The 20,950-nt window shown below is 40.5% G+C and overlaps 1 protein-coding gene across 1 annotated transcript in view; it reads right to left on the bottom strand.

Moving 5' to 3' along the window:
* The window catches only part of acss3 (acyl-CoA synthetase short chain family member 3), a 39,366-nt gene extending 20,360 nt beyond the window's left edge, over positions 1–19,006 (bottom strand). The window contains exons 1-8 of the mRNA XM_075471563.1: positions 17,869–19,006; positions 15,169–15,313; positions 13,695–13,883; positions 12,872–13,006; positions 11,914–12,054; positions 11,191–11,271; positions 10,787–10,882; positions 7,423–7,574 (exon numbers count right to left, since the gene is read on the bottom strand). Coding sequence (XP_075327678.1) covers positions 7,423–7,574; positions 10,787–10,882; positions 11,191–11,271; positions 11,914–12,054; positions 12,872–13,006; positions 13,695–13,883; positions 15,169–15,313; positions 17,869–18,197 — 1,268 coding nt within the window. The 5' untranslated portion in view covers positions 18,198–19,006. The remainder of the gene's footprint in view (positions 1–7,422; positions 7,575–10,786; positions 10,883–11,190; positions 11,272–11,913; positions 12,055–12,871; positions 13,007–13,694; positions 13,884–15,168; positions 15,314–17,868) is intronic.
* Between the last annotated feature and the right edge of the window lie 1,944 nt (positions 19,007–20,950).

Here is a 20,950-nt window from a genome sequence, read left to right as displayed (position 1 = left end):
TATGTATATGTCCTGGGGGGTATTCCAGAAAGCAGATTCAACAAACTCTGAGTCTATCCCTGAACTCTGAGATGGGAAACTGAGTATCCGGTTCAGAACAGCTGATCTGCGTTAGTTCAATCAACTCTGAGTATGTTCACCCCGAGTTAAGCGCGTGCATGGCGACAATAAAAAGCCATCATCAATTGAGCACCGATACTATGAGTCACTATGGCAACTGAACCAAAAAAAAAAAAAAAAAAAAAAAAAAAACACCTCAAAATACTTCACCCCGCTGGAATTGAAAGCACTAGTGCGAGCATCAGGCGAGTAAAAGCACATCTTTAGAAAGAAAAGCAACACAGCTGCAGCGGGTTCAATGCGGAAGTCAATGCAGTATTTGTGTAATGTTTAACCACACTGTCTTATAATATTACAGGTGAAAACAGTGATGTTCAGGTAATGAATGAAATTTTAATGTCATTTAGTTGCAATCTCACAGGCTTTACGCCTGGCAGCAACTGAAAATTAAATCTAAAAAAAATCATTCAAACAGGTGGGGCATAATTTGCTTTTACCCATCGGCACTTGATCGCAACTCACTTCGGTTGTAATCATATTTGACATTAAAAGAAGTTACATACGTATCATTCAGCGGCCATTTCAACGTGTAGTGGCTGTATCCAGTTTAGTAGATTAACAGGTTCTACTCAGCCAACAGAAAGAAGCCAGAGGCCCGCAAACGAGAATATATACACATATATATATATATATATATATATATATATATACACACACATATACACACACACATACACACATATATAGTAGCCACTGATAGTTCTCTAATTTAAATTAATTTAAAAATCCTAGTGGAAACAGTTCGGCATCTGAAATCAACAACTTGTTCTCTGGACATAATACCATCCGACTTTTTAAAAACTGTTTTTACCTCAGTAGAAAGTGATCTCCTACAAATAGTTAACAGCTCACTGGCATCAGGCATTTTTCCCAAGTCACTAAAGACAGCTGCCATTAAGCCACTCCTAAAGAAGAGAACTCTAGACGCCTCTATGATGAACAACTACAGACCTGTCTCTAATCTCTCTTTTATATCTAAGATTATTGAGAAAGTTGTATTTAACCAGCTCAACGACTTTCTGAATGAAAGTGGAAGTCTTGATAACTTTCAATCAGGCTTCAGACGTCATCACAGCACTGAAACAGCTCTGGTCAAAGTGTTAAACGACATCAGGTTGAATACTGATTCTGGTAATGTTTCAGTCCTGGTCCTGTTGGACCTCAGCGCTGCGTTTGATACTGTAGATCACAGAATCCTGTTGCACAGGCTGGAAAACTGGGTTGGACTTTCTGGAGCGGTCCTTAACTGGTTCAGGTCCTACTTAGAAGGCCGGAGTTATTTTGTTACAATTGGCAGCTATGAATCTGAGCGAGTGGCCATGACTTGTGGAGTCCCCCAGGGGTCAATTCTTGGACCTCTTCTGTTTAACTTGTATATGCTCCCTTTGGGTCAGATATTGCAGAACTTTAACATCAATTATCACAGTTATGCAGACGATACACAACTTTATGTGTCTCTGTCACCGGACGACTGCAGCCCAGCAGACGTACTGTGTCAGTGTCTGGAGGAAGTAAACACCTGGATGAGAGAGAATTTTCTACAATTAAATGAAGACAAAACTGAGATCATTCTGTTTGGTAGCAAAGAGAAGAGGGTCAGCGTTGGTAAATATCTTGAGACTCGGAACCTTACAATCACTGACCAGGTTCGTAACCTCGGAGTGTTGATAGACTCAGATCTGACTTTCAGCAGCCACATCAAAGCTGTCACCAAGGCAGCTTTTTACCACCTCAGAAACATCAACAGAATTAAAGGTTTCCTCTCCCAAAAAGACCAGGAGAAACTCATCCATGCATTCATCTCCAGTAGACTCGATTACTGTAATGCTCTTTTAACTGGACTTCCCAAAAAGAGCATTAAACATCTGCAGCTCATCCAGAACGCTGCTGCTAGAGTTTTAACCCGGACTAAGAGATCTGAACACATCACACCAGTTTTAATATCTTTACACTGGCTTCCAGTCAGTCACAGAATAGATTTTAAAAGCCTGCTGATGGTTTACAAATCCCAGAACGGTTTAGGCCCAAAATACATCTGTGATATGTTCAGAGAATATAAACCCAGCAGAGCTCTTAGATCCAAGGACTCAGGTCAGCTGGTTCAGTCCAGAGTCCAGACTAAACATGGAGAAGCAGCATTTAGCTGTTATGCTGCTAACAAGTGGAACAAACTGCCAGTGGAGATTAAACTTTCAGCAAATGTAGACATTTTTAAATCCAGGTTAAAGACTTTTCTGTTCTCATGTGTCTATGCATGAAATATCTTTTAACTTATCTAGACTGTTGCCTGTTTTTAAATTCATTTAAATGATTTTATTTGTTTCTTTTTATATTCTTTTATGTATTTTTAATGCTTCTTGCACTCCCTGCTGCAATGCTTTTATTTTATGTAAAGCACTTTGAACTGTTTGTACATGAAATGTGCTATATAAATAAATTTGATTTGATTTGATTTGATATTCACATTTTTATTTTATTTTTTACATTGTGTGGAAGTTGGAGTTTGACATGTACACTGAAGTGAATACATCATGAAAGATTGAAAAAAAAAAAAAACCTGCACATCGTGATCCTTTTTAACAGAGTGCGTTTGTCCATTACCAGGAGCCTCTGCAGCACAGATTAACACAATGAGATGTTCAGTAAATATACCAGCTTAGTGTTGCATGAATTGTAGAATTTAGTGTCATCCTTATGTTTACAGTTACCAGTGAAGGACTTGTACAGAATCCACCTAATAAAAAAGATGGCAAAAACAGACCAGGAAATGGTGTACTTGGAACGACTGATCAGGAAGGCAGATCTGGAAATAGAAATATTGGAACATAAATTACAGCATGGTCACAGGTGAAATATGTTGATTAATGGAACAATATGGGCCTACGAATACTGACTTTTGTATTTGTAGGAAATAAAGAAGAATTGGATATAATTTGCTCTGCACTCAGAGCACGTCCGCGGTGTGTGACATTACAAATGTATGCCCGGAGAATGTTGTTGAGATAGTTGATTGAGCGAGACGAAAAACGGTACCGCTCAATTAAATATTCGTCTGGCAATGACAATATATCGATCCGTGGTCTAAGAACTCTCTCCCGACGCAAGGCTTTGCGGATTAATTCTACTTCAATATCAACATTTCAGAGAAACGAACAGCTCAGCAGGAGGGAGGAGACGGGGATAAACTCAGTTTATTTAATAACACCTGCCAGTGAGCAGGTTATGTTCACAGAGTAAGTTACCGCAGTAACAGACCCAGAGTTCAAGTTACCTCTCTTTCTGGAATAGAAAACTCAGAGTTTCCCTCATCTCAGGATTAACAAAATCAGAGTTTTCACAAAACCCGCTTTCTGGAATACACCCCTGCTGTGTGAACAGTTCGTATTTATGGCTATATCTGAAAATGCAAATGAGCCTACATCACAGGATAATCTAAAAATAAAAAAAATAAACAACACACCCTTGTCTATTCTGTCTATTCAACAAAAGCTGTGAAACCAGCTTTACTGTGAACCAAAAAGCACCATGCAGTAGAGTCTGTTTGTCACTCATTTATGAGTGAGGCTCTCGGGAAAACATCACTTTTCTCTAAAACAGTGCTGACAGTCTCCGCCCCTTCTGTCATGCTACATTTTGAGAGAGCACTACTGCCATAACAGCTTTAGACAGTCTTGCAGCCAGACACTTAATGTAGTTTTTGCACAAATGGTGACAAGTGATAATGCTCAATCCCATTGATGAGGGCCATTACAATTGAACAGACTCTAAAGGTGGTATGACTCAGTACCAATAAAGTGCACAAAGAGTAGGTGGGCTGTATCAAGTTATCGTTTGAAATCTCTCTGGCCTGAAATGATGCCTTTGGTAATAAAGCTAAAAGGCTTTTCTCGAAAGGTTTTACCACTTCCATCAACACACTTAAATAGAAGCAGAACTATTAGTATTGATACAGCCATCAAAGTTTTATGGGACTGGGCTAAATGCACTGACGAGGTGTGGCTACACAAAGCAAAGGTCGCAAACAATACGATTGTGTCCATTTTTCTACTGCATCTAAATCACACAGGCTAGAGAAACACCGTTTTCAAAAGAAATGCAGTAATCTCTCGCATATCTGCCTCCACCAATGCCAAAAGTCACATAAGGAACAGGACAGCAAATAGAAAAAACAAAGAAGAAATAACTGATTGAAAAGTCAGAGCTGAGGGAACGGCATGGCCACCAACATAAGGGAAATTATTTTAGAAAATTCTCTGTGTGCTTGAGCAGCATTTAAAAGGGTACTGTGCATTCAGCCCTGTGAACAACAGAAGATTCAGCACACAATGCCAGAGTTACTGAATGATTCACTGAGGCCAGAGGTCGCCAATACTCAGAATAGCTTTATGATTGTGCCAAGAGGCATTTTCAGACTGCTGAACAAAATGAAAATGACAACCAGATCCCTGCAGATCCAACTTTGTCTGGTCGACTAGTGGAGATTAAACTTTCACCAAATGTAGACATTTTTAAATCCAGATTAAAAACATTTATTTTCTCATGTGTCTATGCATGAAATCTGCACGCTATCTTTTAACTTATCTTGACTGTTGCTTGTTTTTAAATTCATTTAAATTATTTTATTTGTTTCCCTTTATATTGTTTTTTGTATTTTAATGCTTCTTCAACTCCCTGCTGCAATGCTTTTATTTCATGTAAAGCACTTTGAACTGTTTGTACATGAAATGTGCTCTATAAATAAATTTGATTTGATTTGGAAACAATTAAATATGACCACCTCAGCAAGTATCTGAGTCTCTGGGCCAAACCAAAAGCATGAAAAATATTTGTTTTTAAACACCAGGCAACAGACAAACCTCACCCGAGCAGCTCGACCATGACGACAAATTAGCACAATAAGCATAAACACAATGAGGATGGCCTGAGCTGCTTTTGTTTGCTATCCGTCCTTATTAACACCTATCTGGGTTGAGTTGAGGGTACAGACTGTGAGCGATAGAGGTGGGAAAGTGCTGGGTATTAACAGATGGCCAGAGACTAAGCAAGAGGCTGGACAGGCTGTGCAGAGCACCATCGGCACCGAGTTGCTTCAACATGTCAGTGTTTCGAATCTCTATAAAAACCTGCAGTTGAGTGTCCACACTTTGTGGCAATCACCACAGTTCTCCTGAAAAGTTCTTCAAAAACACAAGATAATAACAAAATTATCTCTGTTTTAGTGCTTGGATCCAGTATCACAGAGTACAGGTTGATGGCTTTGCAAAAGATTCCTCTTTACTCAGAGCAGGTATGAGTTTTGGCGTAAAAAGAGACGGAAAGACTTAAAGGGGACATATTATGCAAAACTCACTTTTTGCAGGTCTTTGTGTTCATATTTGGGTCTCTACTGTTCCTTTAAACACTCCAAGCGCGAAAAAAAACCTATCCATCCATTTTCTGTAGGTCAGTAGAAAGACTTTGGTGTCAAGAAAAAAATGCTGCTGTGAGCCATTTGGATGGCTCCCTTATTGTGACGTCACAATAAGGGAATTTGCATATACCTGTCGAGTCCCCACCCACTCCCCACCCTCTACATTAGTTGAAGATCCGCCATCGTGTATCGAGCATACGAGCGCAATGGCTACGAAAGTAAAATCACACATGAAGTGTTGTGTTGTTGGCTGCACCTGTGGTGCGTTTCTGGAGACCCAGGTGTCCAGCAGCAGCTCCAGTCTCTGCCGGTGATACCTCCCGGTGGTTTTCACAGCCACGAACAGGTCAGCCTGTGTGAGCTGCTCCACAGGCCGAGGGGGAGCGCTCCTCCGCGCCGGGCCGCTCTTCTCTGCCGGGCCAGCCGCCTGAAATAAGTTGAGAAAACATCCGCGCCCCCTGCAGCCGGCAGCTCCTTCTGGTGTCCGCCAGTGAGGACGAGCCTCCCGGCCACCAGCAGACAGGTGACCGCGGCGACAGCAGCGCGAGGTCCCGCTGTTGAGAAAACATGTGGAAGCCTGCCGGGGGACCGAGGCTCGCCTTCAGCTCAGCGGGACCTCGCGCTGCTGTCGCCGCGGTCACCTGTCTGCTGGTGGCCGGGAGCCTCGTCCTCACCGGCGGACGCCAGAAGGAGCTGCCGGCAGCAGGGGGAGCGGATGTTTTCTCAAGTCATTTCAGGCAGCTGGCCCGGGAGAGGTGAGCGGCCCGGCGCAGAGGAGCGCTCCCTGTTCGTGGCTGTGAAAACCACCGGGAGATATCACCGGCGAGACTGCAGAAGCTCTGCACTGAAAACAAATGAACCCTTAATTCGAGGGATGGATGGATGGATAGATCGATAGATAGATACTTTATTGATCCCGAAGGAAATTAAAGAATCCAGTAGCAAGACATAATAAAGCAATAAAAATACACTCTCAGAAAATAAAGTACAGAATTGTACCTTTAGGGGTACGATGGCTTGTCACTGGGGCAGTACCCTCTGAAGGTATAGTTTTGTACCCTTATACTGAAGTAGCCTAACGCAGACTGTCCATTGTACCCCAGCATGTAGATAAAAAAGGTACATATATGTACCTTTTGGACCCTCAAAACAAAAGGGTAAACAGTACACGCAGCCGGAGGCTTCTCATGAGCGGGGCGGGGCCAGCAACAGCTTATTTGCATAAAAGTGACAGAGCCCTTTAAATGGCTCAATTTGGGAGAGACTGAAAATGGCAAGAATAGAACTGGTGAAATCTCTTTATGTGAGTGATTTTGTGCAAAGAACTTCATGAACATGTTTTGTATAGACCATAGACCAATTCTAACTTGTTTAAAGAGGTAAAATATGTCTCCTTTAAAGTAACACTCGAGAATTTGGTAAATTCTTTGCTCTTTGGCTCCCCCTATAATTGTGGGACGTAACACCACTGTCATTAAAACAAACCGCTGTGTGAGCCCTGCAAATGTACAGCAATACACACAAATTTGTTGTCATGTTGAAGAGGCCACAAAGACACCATCAAAAGCCCACAAAGCAAAACAGTATGGTGTGGGGCAGGAAAGCAGAGTCATGACGTTCAATATCTCAGCCCCTGGGCTCTCGGACAGTTTCAGGCCCGGGAATGTGCAAAACAAAAATCAATGTAACACATAGTTTTAAGGTTCACAAACAAAAGGTAAGATCTCCATAGTGGCCTTGCTTTATTTTTTGCAGATTATGATCACTAAAAAAGCAGTCAAGTCTTCACATCTGACACAGAACCAGTAAATGTGCAATCATTATTCATTATCAGCATTGCCATCAATGCCTTTTGCATTGCCATCAATCATCTATAAAATGGTGCAGTCTACCTGGAGAACGGATATTTTCTCCCTATTGCAGCGTGTGGGTCCTGCTGGCGAATAGCCCGGATAGCAGTGGGTGCTGTAAACATTGAGGAGGCTCCATGTTCTGAGAGGACACGGAAGAATGCTCCAGGATCTGGAGTCCCAACAGGCTTACCCTATGGTCAGAGAGGATGACACCAAATGGTTGGTTTACAGTGTGTAATACTGCAGGTGGCACGTGACTCACCAGAACGTAAAAAGTATGGTGTAAGCAATGGGCCAAAAAGATTTGTCCATCTGTGCAAGTAATCCGTGCATATTTGGGAAATGTGTGCGTCTTTGGTTGTAGTTGAGCATAAAACAAAATATTTGTGATAGTCCATCTGTGTTTTTACTGGGTTGTGTTGTAATATTTGTCAGAATACAAATTGAAAAGTTACGAGTTGGAAAGTTACGAATGCAAAAGTTACACATTCAAAAGTTACGAATACGAATTTCTCAAGTGCAAGGAAAGGGGACACATATGTCATCGCTGACGTCATCACGCCACAGGCATCACCCAGAGCTATAGAGTTACAGAGTTGCGACACGCTTTGAAGTCGCCGCTTGGGCTGTCACGTGGTTCATGTGAGCCTCCGGAATTCCAAACATCACAGCGCTGTCAGTCAGTTTGAACGGGTCTTAGCGGAACGGAGCACAAAAACGATAACTTTAACATTTACGACGCAATTTTCGGTAAATATTGACCCATAATGTGCATTGATCACTTCACCGACGATGTATTTTATCAAGGTTTTTCTTTTTTGGAGCGTAGAGACACATTTATCACCATTTTAAATCGTAGAGGGTACCCCTGCATGCTAGCAGGGGGCAGCTACCTCGTCCTACTTTATTCAATATAAACACAAGAAACTTGTGCTAAAGAAATACTGAATCATGCCAGCTCAACAGAGCCTGATGTTACTGTCTGTTCCCAGGACTTACTCCTGTTGTCCCAAACACTCTATCTGTAGAAGATGTCATTCAGTCTGTCTGTTCTTTCTGGTGTCAGATGGACAATGCCCCCCCCGGCGACCCGACCGACGGATTCAGCGGGTATAATGGATGGATTAAAATAGGAATTTAACTTTTTTCTGGTTAAAATCATATTAACGACAAAATAAATGTGTCAGTTGTGAAAAAAAATAAACAAAACAGATTTAAACCAAACATTTTATTATAAAATGTCATCATGGAAAATGTCAAACAAGCCTTAATAAAGAAGTTATTTTACTGCTATTTATACTGTTGGGTAGATTAATCTGCAGTAATTAAATATTGTAACGACCCAGAATGAAGGTATAAGCACACGGACTGGCTTGTTTCCTCCTCTCCCTGTCAATCACTGGACCGCAGGTCATGTCATGTCACTCAGGTGTGGGCTGGTGATTGGGGGAGAAGAGTGGGGGTGGGCCAGTCTGTGTGCAGGTTTGGTGTTCTCCTGGGGTTGGTTGCGGCGCAGGACAGAGCGAGTCGCCAGTGTTCGGCAATTGTACTGCTTGTACTTACTGTAACACTAACGTAATAAAGAGCCGTTCGGCAACCGCCAGTCTCAGAGCCTCCGTGAGGTCATGACAATATATTTGATCAAATTTAAGCGCTTGCACATTGTATAAATCGGCTGAAGCCCTAATGAGGGTTGATCCATGGCAGCATGACAGCAGCGACCACCACATCTGCTGACCTCCCTGACAACAACAACAGAGAAATTCATAAATTCATTATCACAGCTGCAAAGTCATGCTGAAAAAAACTTACTTAATTAAAGACCAGTCAGCTAATGCCTCACTATGCCAAAAATGTTGTAATTTAATCAATTTACTGGAGAAAATACATCTGAAATACCAAAAATGTATTAAATGTATTTTGGTGATGTTTTAAAACCTAACAATCAAAACAACTTTACATTATGTCACCTGACAATAAAAAGTTAACGGACTTTAGTGAAATGATCACGTTAATTACCTCACGTTAGCCTCCGTTACCAAGCTTTAAGCTAGGTCCCTAAATCCATTACATTTTTAACATCAACATCGACATTTCATGCTAACCAAATGTAAAAATAACGATATCTAAGAGTATACTTCTGATAGATAATGCTTAAAAATGTAAAAAACTTACCAGTAATTGTTCTTGACGAGTAATTGAGGTTAACGGAGCTGACAGCGCTGACTGACAGCGCTGTGATGTTTGGAACTCCGGAGGCTCACATGAATTACGTGACAGCCCAAGCGGCGACTTCAAAGCGTGTCGCAACTCTGTAACTCTATTTCCCAAATATGCACGGATTACTTGCACAGATGGACAAATCTTTTTGGCCCATTGCTTACACCATAAAAAAGCTTAAACCTCTAATTCAAATACCAGATAAAGAGATTACTGTTGAAGCCCAAAATCAGAGATATTTCTTCATGGTACAGAGAGCAAACTACAAACTATGAGTAAACACAGAACAGCTGTGAACACAGAGGAAGTACACTGGAAGGCTGATTTAAACACAGATGGGCCATAAGATCCATGCAATAAACAGTATAGTTGTAACATAACAGTGCTATCTGAGGGAATGGCCTTCAACAGCGATTTCCCCTGAATAAGCTTGTCCCAGCAATAGGAGGATATCTGTAGATGAATAAGTATTGTCATTGGCAATAGTGATATATGACAGTCATGTTTGCACTTGATAAATTTGTGTCCGTGTACTACAGAGATTAAAAATGAAATGCCTCAAGATATACAGGCGGTTAGAACAAGAGCCACGCGAAACAACCAAGGTAAATACTGATTTAAAGGCCAATAAATGAATTGCCAAATAGCACTGGCCCTTACAGAGCAAAGTGAATCAGAATGCTAATGTAATCAGTGGCATTGTGCATGAGAAATACACTGGAAGGCACACGCAGAGATCAGCAGACTGATACTCTGGCTTGATCTACATATTTTTGTTGCATTCTGAATATCCACAAAATCTGCTGTGAATGCAAAAAAAAGGTAAAGCCAAATCAAAAGCATCAATATGAAGTGGCTGCTCAAAAAAAAAACAAAAAAAAAAAAAAAAAACTTCCTCTTACAGCCAGCGAGTGCAAGTGACACACTGACTAGAATTATAAGAAGTGTTTATTGTAAATTAGACACAGTCAGGGTTAAACTTGGCAACAAGGTCAAACAGTTCCGCACATCATGACCCATGTCCCAGTCCATATAAACTAATCATCAACCAAATATGGATGCAATCGGATTGCTCAGACAACAAAGGCAGACAAACAACAGACATTAAAACATAGCATGCATTTCTAGTTCTTTGCATAATTGCTGTAGCTTTAGATACTCAACTCCATTTACAGGGACATACCTCATAGAGTATTGTGCTGTTGCCATGGAGCAAAGGACCATAGCAGATATATGAATGACCGACCACCCAGCCCAGATCTGATGCTGCCCACCAAACCTGCATCAAATGAATATATGCATGTAATATCATGGTATTTAATAAGACAGGAATTACATTAACATAGTCTTTAAATGACCTCAGCATGCTAAATATATGAAATAACACTCATAGTGCTTGAAGGCATTATAAATGTTAATCAAATATCAGGTGTAATGGGAAAAAGTTTTACTCAATTTTTGTGTATTTTCTGGTATTCACATTTTCTTTAATGGAGAGCGTCATGTATCTCTTGGCTGTCATTTCATGCTCTTTATTTGTAAGAATAGCAATAACTCTGAGGATAAGAGGATTCTTTATCAGCTTACATCTCCAGGACTGAGTCCATAAATATTTGACATGGTCCATTTCAGCATAACAGCATAGCCTGCAGTGTCTCGCACAACACCCTGGGGGACGAGATAAGGAAAACATCAGACCGCTGACAGGTATTCCACAATGCAAGGAAGAAGAAGTTTAATATCACTTTAAAACGCAACCACTCAGCCATGCAATGCTGAAAGGGATTAAATCTTATTTCTGAATGACTGCCTGGGAAAAAATAAATAAGTGTCAGGCTTTTAGGTGGCACAAGAAACTAATAAATATTTCTGAGCAAACCAGTGTGTCCTTAAGTCCTCGTGTCCATAAGTGCGCAAAGTTGAGGTCCACCTACAGCAATAACTGAAAATAACTTTTTTTTTTTTTAAATGCCAAAAACAGCACTAATAAGCCCAGGGGCTTGCCAGCAGGAGATTATCTTATAGCACCTGTTTGTCAAAGTCAAATTTATGGTATTTGAATTTGAAGGATTTTTCATTTAAAACAGCCTGCAGGAAATTCGTCCTGCTGAAGTGGAAAATTTTATTAACATTTATTATTCATTTCACGGTGGTGGTGTTTAGACTGGACCTGGATTGTTTTGCCCACTTAAAAAGCAGAGGAGTCATGAAAAAAAGAAATGAAACCCACGGTAAATCCTATAACTCGTCTACATAAACACGCGATTGCATGAGATCTACAACTGTGAATCAGTAACCGAATGCCAGTACCTTTGGTGTTCCAGTGGTCCCGGAGGTATACAGAACATAGAGAGGATGGTTAGAGGGCAAAGGAACACAATCATGTGGCCGAGCAGTGGCCATCTCTTCATCCCAGTCCAGACTCATCTCTGGACTCAGTGACACTTTCTCCTGAAACAAAAAGTAAAGGGAAACTTCTATACTGGAAATCTGTTAGAAATTATACAGTTTTATAAGATAGAACTTTTTTCTCTCTTTGCTCAGTTAAAAAAAAAAAAAAAAAATAGGCAGTATATAATATGTCTTATCCATAGTCTGTTCCAACTCCCAACCATCACTACAATCTCAACAAAGGTCCATTTTGGGGCTTAGATTATTGCCCCTTAGATCTCCTGCTGCTGGCATTCCTTCTCATTTCAAACAAACATTCCTTTGATCATCAATATCACCGAGGCTTTTGTAGCAGAATCGTATAGAACCTAAAGCTTTCTGAGATGCAATGCTTTTCACACTCTTAAATGAGAGCCAAGCCCAATTAAAACTTGGCTGATTTAACGAGGCTTACTGAACTACAACTTCTATCAGCGGGCAATTACTGACGAAGTAGCAGCAACCTTCTCCAAAGTGGTGCACCATACGATTGCCTCCATGTGTAATTGCCACATTCACCTGCTCCTTTACCGATAGCTACAGGTACCAAACCAGATTAAATATAATGTAATGTTGTTCTAAATAAACCAATACAAGAGCAGTTTTACCAACCATAAAATCTAGCACCGTTTAATAAAATCATAAAAAAAAAAAATATATATATATATATTTAAATTTAAAAAACAGAAAACGGAAGAACATTTTCTCCCAAGAAGTCTACACAATGACTAAGCTGATCATACTTGGCGATGGTTTTCTGTATCTTAGACACATTCACATACTGTCACATAACCAACAGGTTTAGAAAACAATGACATGTAAAGTTGGAGCTTCTCACCATGTTTGGCCTGTTGTAGATGAGGACTTTTGAGGGCCTGTGAGAGCTCATCTCCAAGGCTTTCTTCACCAGAGGGATGTACTCAACTCTTCTGCCTGGCTCGATGCCAAATGAGGCTGTGACCAACATCTTGGGCTAAAAAAAAAAATAATAATAATAATACTAATTTGTTAAACAGTCACAAGCTAAATGCATCGTGGAATGTTGCCACCGCTATGCCAGAGACAAACAAGCGTTCATCATACTTGAAAATTTGCATGCCAAGTCAAATCAAATGCAGCCTTTCTGATACACACACGATTACATCATCAATTGAAGGCTTACAACACACTTCATGCATTTCAACTTTCAGATTTAAAACTGTAACACACGCCAGAAATTTTTTTTTAAAAAAGAATGCGCACCACACGTTACAGCTTCTGGCCATTTAATAACACCACTGATAATTCATGTTATAATGCCACTTTTCCTCCATTCCTTTGTGTTTTGATTAAGTTTTTAGCAGCTAACAATAAGAGCTGTTATTATATGAGCAATAGTTCACCGACATTTGTTTTTGAAACAACAGTTACTGGTGCTGTACTGATGGTGCATTCAATGACATAAGAGAAATCTTCATGGTTTTGACCTTCCGAGTACTGGAGGAGCATTATTAGCCCAGTTATTTCTTATGTTAAATAAAATACATAAATAATGTTAAAACTGCATGTTAATAGCAAAGTTTTGAGTTCTTACCACAGTCTAGAAAACTGGTTAAGTAAAAATCATATAGTTCTCCCATCACAACTCATTAATTAAAAGGTAAAAAACAATGACTCTTTACTTTGGCATGGTCAATGCGGACAGAAAGCTCTCTGGAAGCAAAGCCACCAAAGATGAGGCTGTGTGGGGCACCGATCCGGGCACAGGCCAACATGGTGATCATTGCCTGGGGCACCATGGGCATGTAGATGACAACAAGATCTCCTTTCCGCACGCCATTCTTCACAAAGACTCCTGCTAATCTGGACACCTAAATCATGATGAATAAGAAGCAAGTTTCATTTCTAAATAGTTCATTTCCTACAGCACCAATTCCAAATAAATACATTTTAGATAATCATAAAAACTGCTCTGGAATTTTCCTCAAACATATTGTGCAGTGGTTTTAGAATTATTAATGCTAAAAAACAGAAATGAAAGTCCTTAATTGACTGCTTTCAGCAAGATATAATATGAAAAACTCAGGAAAAACTTCAATTATGCATCTTTTTACCATGAGGCGAAAAGCTGTGGCGATCCAGTTAACACATTGACTCCCAAGTCACGTAAAACTACGTTTTTACTGCCCATGCGTTGGCTCCCACACGGTAAAAATACGTTTTTACGTTTTTTTTATGGATTCTGAATCTATACATTCTAATGCACATTCTGTGTGATTTTTGTAATTATGTGATGAACAGAACTGATATAGATGGCAGTCAAAAACTGGTGTCATCATCTGGACATTTTGATCATTACGCCAATGGCTTTGCGTCAACTCAAGAACAATTTTGATAACGCTGCATTGATTGTTGTGCATTTCCGCATTTTGTCCAATCGCACGTGTCGGTTTCCAGAGGGTGACGGTAAAGTAACATAAACAAACAACAAGAAGGAGAAGAAGACACGCGACAAGTCTAAGGAGGCGGTCTTATGAACAGATTAGCTTTGCAACATGCGACACGACGCAAATCCTCTGACCCGGATATGTAAGTATCTAAAGTGCGACAGGCTGAAAGAGCGCACGTTTCACAAAAGCCCCGATATCTCAGTTTGTTGTTGATTTTGGTGGATACCCGCCTTGGTTTAGCTAAGGATAGCTCGCTAATGGCGGCACCTAGAGACACGCAGTTTTGACCCACAAAGAGTTTAAAGTCTCAGCTTTCAAACGAGCCATAACATGTTTCAGTGGCCCTATCACATAATATGCTGTCACTGTACAAAAAACGTCCAAAAAAATGGTTTAGAACGCTGGGATTCTACGACATAATTCCGTAAACACCGCCGGTATTCAATGTGTTAAAAACATTTTGAGGATGGTATTTGGCATTGCATCAAGTTTAAGTCTCAATCAAAATAGTTTGTCTCTTCCTTTCTTTTCTTGCATTTTTATGCTTTCCTCTACAGAGCCTAATTTATTTTTAGTCTTGTCTATGAAAACAAGACAGATTCACATCTCTTTTTTACCGCTTTTTAAATAATTGCTTCAGATTTACTTTTGCTAGTGAATGCTAACAAAGTTTGCTCGGTTTCTCCGTTTTAAAAATGCCCCTTACCTGGTCCTGAAGTTCCCTGAAAGTGATGATCTGTTTAGTTCCGGTCACTGGACTGTCATAAATGATTGCGGGCTGCTCTCCTCGGCCGCTTTCTACATGACGATCCACAGTGTTGTAGCACACGTTTAACTTTCCTCCAACAAACCTGAAAATAGAGATGTACATTTTCAACCAAAGCAAATACCCAGAACATGTATGCACAGATGCACATTGTTATTTAGGCATGGTCCGGGTCCACTTGTCCCTTGAGGGAAAATGGTCATTAGCCGCTTTCGGACTGTAGGAACCTTTGGCAGTTCTAATAACCTTTTAATCCGCGGGGCCGTTTTCTCCCGTGTTCGGACATACAGGAACTCGGGGCTTTCTCCCTTAGTTCCTATAACTATTTAGCTCCTTCTCCGAGGTCGGGTCTTTTCATAGTTCTTATAGAACGAATCTAACGGAGGTGTGTGGTGGTTGGTAGCTACGCCCCATGTCATGCTATCACGGCTGAAATGTTTCCTCATAAGACACAGACATAACCGGCGGGTGTTTAATAAGTTAAACTTACACTGGTCTCATTTGTCTGCAGCGCTCTGCTCTCCTTTCTTCCTTCATGAAATGAAAAAGTATCGTCTCCTGACTCTCTCTGTGAGCTCTTCCAGCCTCGATATTAGACGCCTGATGTGATTGTCCATGATTAATATCACCATCATGCAGACCATAAACACAGTGGCCTCCCTGCTCTCCATATTAGCTTCTTGGTGGTGTTTTTTCTTCTCTGCTTACTTTTACCGTTTTGTTTTGTGTTTGAATGTAGCGCTAAACGGCTAACACGTCACTGAAGCAGACGGCTGCGCGCGGCGCATCAGTCCCTATCAGGTCCCGGCTCATGTGCGAATGCAGACTGAAACAGTTCCGCTGGGGAAGGATAGTTATCAGAACGAAATTCGAGGAGGGTAGTTCTGATAACTACTTTCTTAGAACGGTCTGTCCGAAAGCGGCTATTGCTAATCACTCCAAAGTTGTGTTCCTCAGATGAACTAAACTGTTGATTTTTAACTGTTCTGACATTATATAGAGACCAAACATATTTTATTTTTCCTTTCATTTGCCCATCAGCTGTAGTTAAAGATGGCTCTACAAATTTGCACTTTAGATTTCAAAATATACAATAGTGTTTTACTCGTTTTATTCATCACGTAGGGCCCATTTTTCTTTACTTAAAACATTGAAGCACAATTCAATAAAAACCAATTCTGACAGAGGTCAGTGCCAGTGATACACAGCAAATCAATGTCCTCAAACAGGCAACAGTTTCATCTCATGCTGGTGCTGTGAATATGGATAAAGAGCAGCATACACGGAGAGCAGATGGTGTCCGAGATCTGCTGTGTTGTAGGCCAAAGAGACAAGGTGGCTGTGTCCTTCACTTTAACGGCACCAGATTCAGATTCCTGCCACACTAAATTCTATAATTGACAACCTCAAAAACAGAACTTCTTAGGCTAAAAGAAAACCCTTTGAATCATTTTCAAGTTATAGCTGGTAATATCTAAGACATTGTCCACTTTAAGTGACTTAAGTGTACAAGTTTGCGTCTGCCACGCAAGATGTCTGCGCTGTTAGCTACTCATTAACATAATTAGCTAGCTTCCTGCTAGTAAAGAACCAAACTTTGAAAAGCTTTGGCTCAGTTTACTTACAGTTTTTGAAGACAATTCAAACATCGTTTTACACTCTTCGTAGACTGAAGAAATATATCCTTGACGTGAAACCGGTAATGTTTCTTAGGTTTTTGTTTGATAAAATTTTTACAGGGAACGGTTCAACTGTTTGGTATTAGATTGGAACAGCTGTGCGGGTGCCCGACTCAGCTGTGATTGGCTGTTTTACCTTTCAGACAGACGTGCTAAATTGTCGCGCGGCACCTAAACTGGCTGTCTGAGGACATGACGCTTATTTGTTGAGCGGTTTTTGCGATAGCGGAGGCTCTGAGTCGAGCGGTTGCCGAACTGCTCTGTTATTAAGCTGTACACCTCAACCGCTTCCAGTATAGTTCTGGCCAAGGAACACGGGTGACTCTCAGTACTGCCCCGCAACCAACCCGCAGGAGAGCACCAAACATGCACACAGACTATCCCACGCCCACTCCACCAACCACCAGCCCACACCTGACTGAGTGACATGACCTGCGGTCCAGTGATTGTTGACAGGGAGAGGAGGAAACAAGTCTGTTAACTTTATTCTGGGTCGTTACAATAGTTTACCCCAAAGGAACATGATTACAATGTTCGTTCCAATAAACAGTCTTAAACACACAACTTAAGATTTTAAAACACACATGGAGAAAGGTTTTTGTTGTTGTTTTTCATTGGATTATCTTACTTTGAAAGTCAGTTCAATCAAGCCAATCTTTGGAGAAACTTTCTGACAATAAAACTGGTGCCCGTTTACTGATTTTAGTTTATTTTACTAACTTGTATAAATATGTGTATTTTCCTGAGATGTATTGCCCTTATTGTCATTGGGACAAGGACTGGTGAAAATGAAGACTTCATGCTGTTTATTTTGTTTTTATTGTTTTTTTAAGAAAGATATGACACGGTCAAGTTTAAGTTCTTCACGAATGGGCATACGTCGTTTTGAGGTGTCTTGTGTCGTAGTAATTGACTAATTGGCTTCACTGTGCGTCGTTCACGTGTAACGGTGTACACCTACCATTCTGGGAACACCGGATCCTCAACGTGCAAAGTCTTATTCCATGGTTCAAACCAGTTAATGTCCTGTCCAATGTCAGCCCAAAACTGATCGGGCTTGTCTCTCGCTGAAGCGAAGGCTCGGCCGTAGGCAGAGTCGGATGCATATCTGCAGCACTGTAGTCCAAAATACTTCCTGGTACTTGCAGATGCATGTGGTCGTGTTGCTCCCAAACCACGTTGTTGTTGCTGTTGTGCTGCTGCAGACCAAAGTTTCGTCACCAGTATCCTCTTGCGCTGAACAGGAGCGTGGAGATTCAGGCGTACCATACTCTTAATTTGAAAGTGCATTGCTGCTTACTTAAAGAGTCACTTTCAAGCGTTTCCCCTTTTCCAAATGTTTTTCCCAAGTTTCCCTGCAGGTAAGGAGCCTGCTAGTGCGATTCAACACTCTGCAACGTAATCTAGAGCCCCGTAAAAGGCTTTCAACAGAAATCTTTTTTTTTTTTTTTTTTTTTATAATACCCTTAAGGAATGTGAACTATGAACTGGATGTGGTTGAGCAGGAGGAGCTTGGAGCCAAAAAAGAAAAAAAACTATTGCATAACACTTAAACAATATACTGCTTGTAGCCCTTTAAGCGTTTTACGTTCATTGCATGTGTTCTACATGCAAATTGCACAATCACAGTTTTTTCAAATAAATTTTTCATCTGTAGCTTCTCTTAATGGACAAAACAAGTTGGAAATCACATTGTTAGTATATATTCTCTTTTAAAGTTTTTAGTTTCTTTTTCTTCTTCCTCCAACTAGCAGTATCATCACATTAAAAATACATCCTGGGGGTTGTATCACGAAGAAAAACTAATGAGTCTGCTATAATTGACCAGCACCTATAGCTTGCTTGATATAAAGTAGTTTGGTATGTTGTGAGTCAAATTAAATCCCCAAAACGTCCCCATTTTGTTAAGCTGAGTCACTTGTGCAGCCCTCATTTCCATATCAGCAGCTCCTGCAATCTTGTCACACCACATGAGCAGCAGCAGTCGCAGCTCTCCAACCTGCTGTGGTGCCGTGTGCATTTCTTTCATCACTGGCAGCATCTGCGCCGATGGTAAATGCCCATAATCCAGCTGACCCCCTCTGGACATGACCCCTGCACAGGGTGCCCCCGTTGAGTAACTCATCCATCTGATATTTCACATCGTCTGTTTCTATTTATACATGCCGAGCAATGTTTTCCTACACACACAAGAGGAAGCCTTATGTGCTCTCCAGAGATGCAGTTTCCTTTTACCTTCTGGTTCATTACACTTCTCACCGACTTCTCATTTCTACCATTGTTTGCTGGGAAAATAAGCAGGGAACTCTTTGTTGCAAGTAATAGACACGAGATGTCAGTCATGCGTCAACACATATGACGTCAACCTTTTTTTCCTCCCTATTTTGAATTCTTAAGCTCCTCTTAAACCAAATCTCCTTTCACTCTTATCCTTCTAGACATGATGAAACTGTGTTTGCTCTTCTTATCTAATAGGCTATTGATTCCTATCAAATTTCCGCAGAGCACATGAAACAATCTATATTTGTGTTTATCAAAATCCTGACAGCAAAACAAAGCCTCCCCTCTCCTGTCATGTTGTGATTTGTTCGGCTAAAATGTCTCACTAAATCACTTCTCCCTCAAAGATTGCCATAGTTTTTTCAGCGTCGACGCTGCTGGCAGGACATGCATCATTCTTATACTCTCTGGCTGCAGACGTGCACAGAGCACTAACTACACGAACAGCAGCTTGGACAGACTAATCAGTCCTTAACTGAGGTCCAAAGTGGCTTATTATAGCTTCTCTATCTTGCCCTCCTCTCTGATTTCATGTTACGAGTGTGAATGTTACGAGGCAGAAATTAGCCCACCGCCCTTCAGAAACTGTTAGAGACAATTTCCAGAAGTTTATCTGCAAATGATTAATCTCCAAGCCGTTTCTCTTTCTCACAGAGTGTCTGGATATGAATGTATTATCAAATTAGTTAGAAGAAAAGGATTGGCTTTTAACATTTCAAATTGGATTTAGATGCAACAGTTGTCAGACAGAGGTCTGTAAATGATTTCAGTTAATGTTATTTATAGTTTTACACAAGTGCAACATCATAGCAGTTTATGACAGCTAAATTAATTTGTTTTTAGATATCAATTCTTCATGAATATACAAACTGTTTGGGGGACTTTACTATTTCATGAGGTTTACAAAGTGAAAGAATTACTCCTTGCTTAACCTTTAAGAACCAGGACCAGGTCAGACATGTTACTTAAACACAACCCAACACTATTTTGATTAGTCACCCAGCTGGAGCATTATTGTGCTTCATATCTGTTTAATCAGATTTGGAGTTGAGTAAAAATGGAGACAGTAATGTCAGAGTTAGGGATTTATTTTCATGAGACTGTTTAAGGCTCGACTCTCGATATATTTAGATTGAGGTAAAGTTGTAAATTTAATGAGTTTTCCAGATCTCATTATGGCCGGGTGGTGAGGACAAGAAAACGTTATGTATAACTAAGTTTCCTCAAGTAGCACTTCTCTGTAAAGCCAGCCTATCTGCAGAAAAAAAAACACTTTAGGTCCTGAGGCATTTGATAGTATTTATTTCACTTGAAATGAACTTGGATACTTTCTTATTACTTGCCTCCCTTCTTATTGTTAATAACTGATTAAAGTTGGCCTTTAAAAGGGGCATATCAGGAAAAGTTAATGTATGACACTAAAAGAGAAGATTAGGATACAGCTGAGACACATTCTTAAACCATGACGATGCTCGATTTAAAAAAAGAGGTGCAAATCTAGCTATTGTGTTTTTACTGAACTGAAAAGGCAGGCAGCAAACTTTCCCAGTTGGCTTTCTGTGCTTAGAGTTAGGGGCCCCATCCGAAGTGTCCCCGCTCCCCAACATACGTTGTCTGCAGCATGACTCATAAATCTTCATAAATCAAATGAATGTTTTTCAGTTTCACTCCATATTTTTCTCCTGAAGACCTCTTTCCCAAGTTTGATAATGTCTGTTTTTGTGGCAAGTTATAAAAGTCTGTAGATGTAAAAGTTAATGGTA

This window comes from Odontesthes bonariensis, chromosome 8 (assembly GCF_027942865.1).
Source record: "Odontesthes bonariensis isolate fOdoBon6 chromosome 8, fOdoBon6.hap1, whole genome shotgun sequence".
Taxonomy (NCBI): Eukaryota; Metazoa; Chordata; class Actinopteri; order Atheriniformes; family Atherinopsidae; genus Odontesthes; species Odontesthes bonariensis.
Note: the sequence above shows the minus strand (reverse complement) of the source record. Positions and strands in the feature narration are given on the sequence as shown.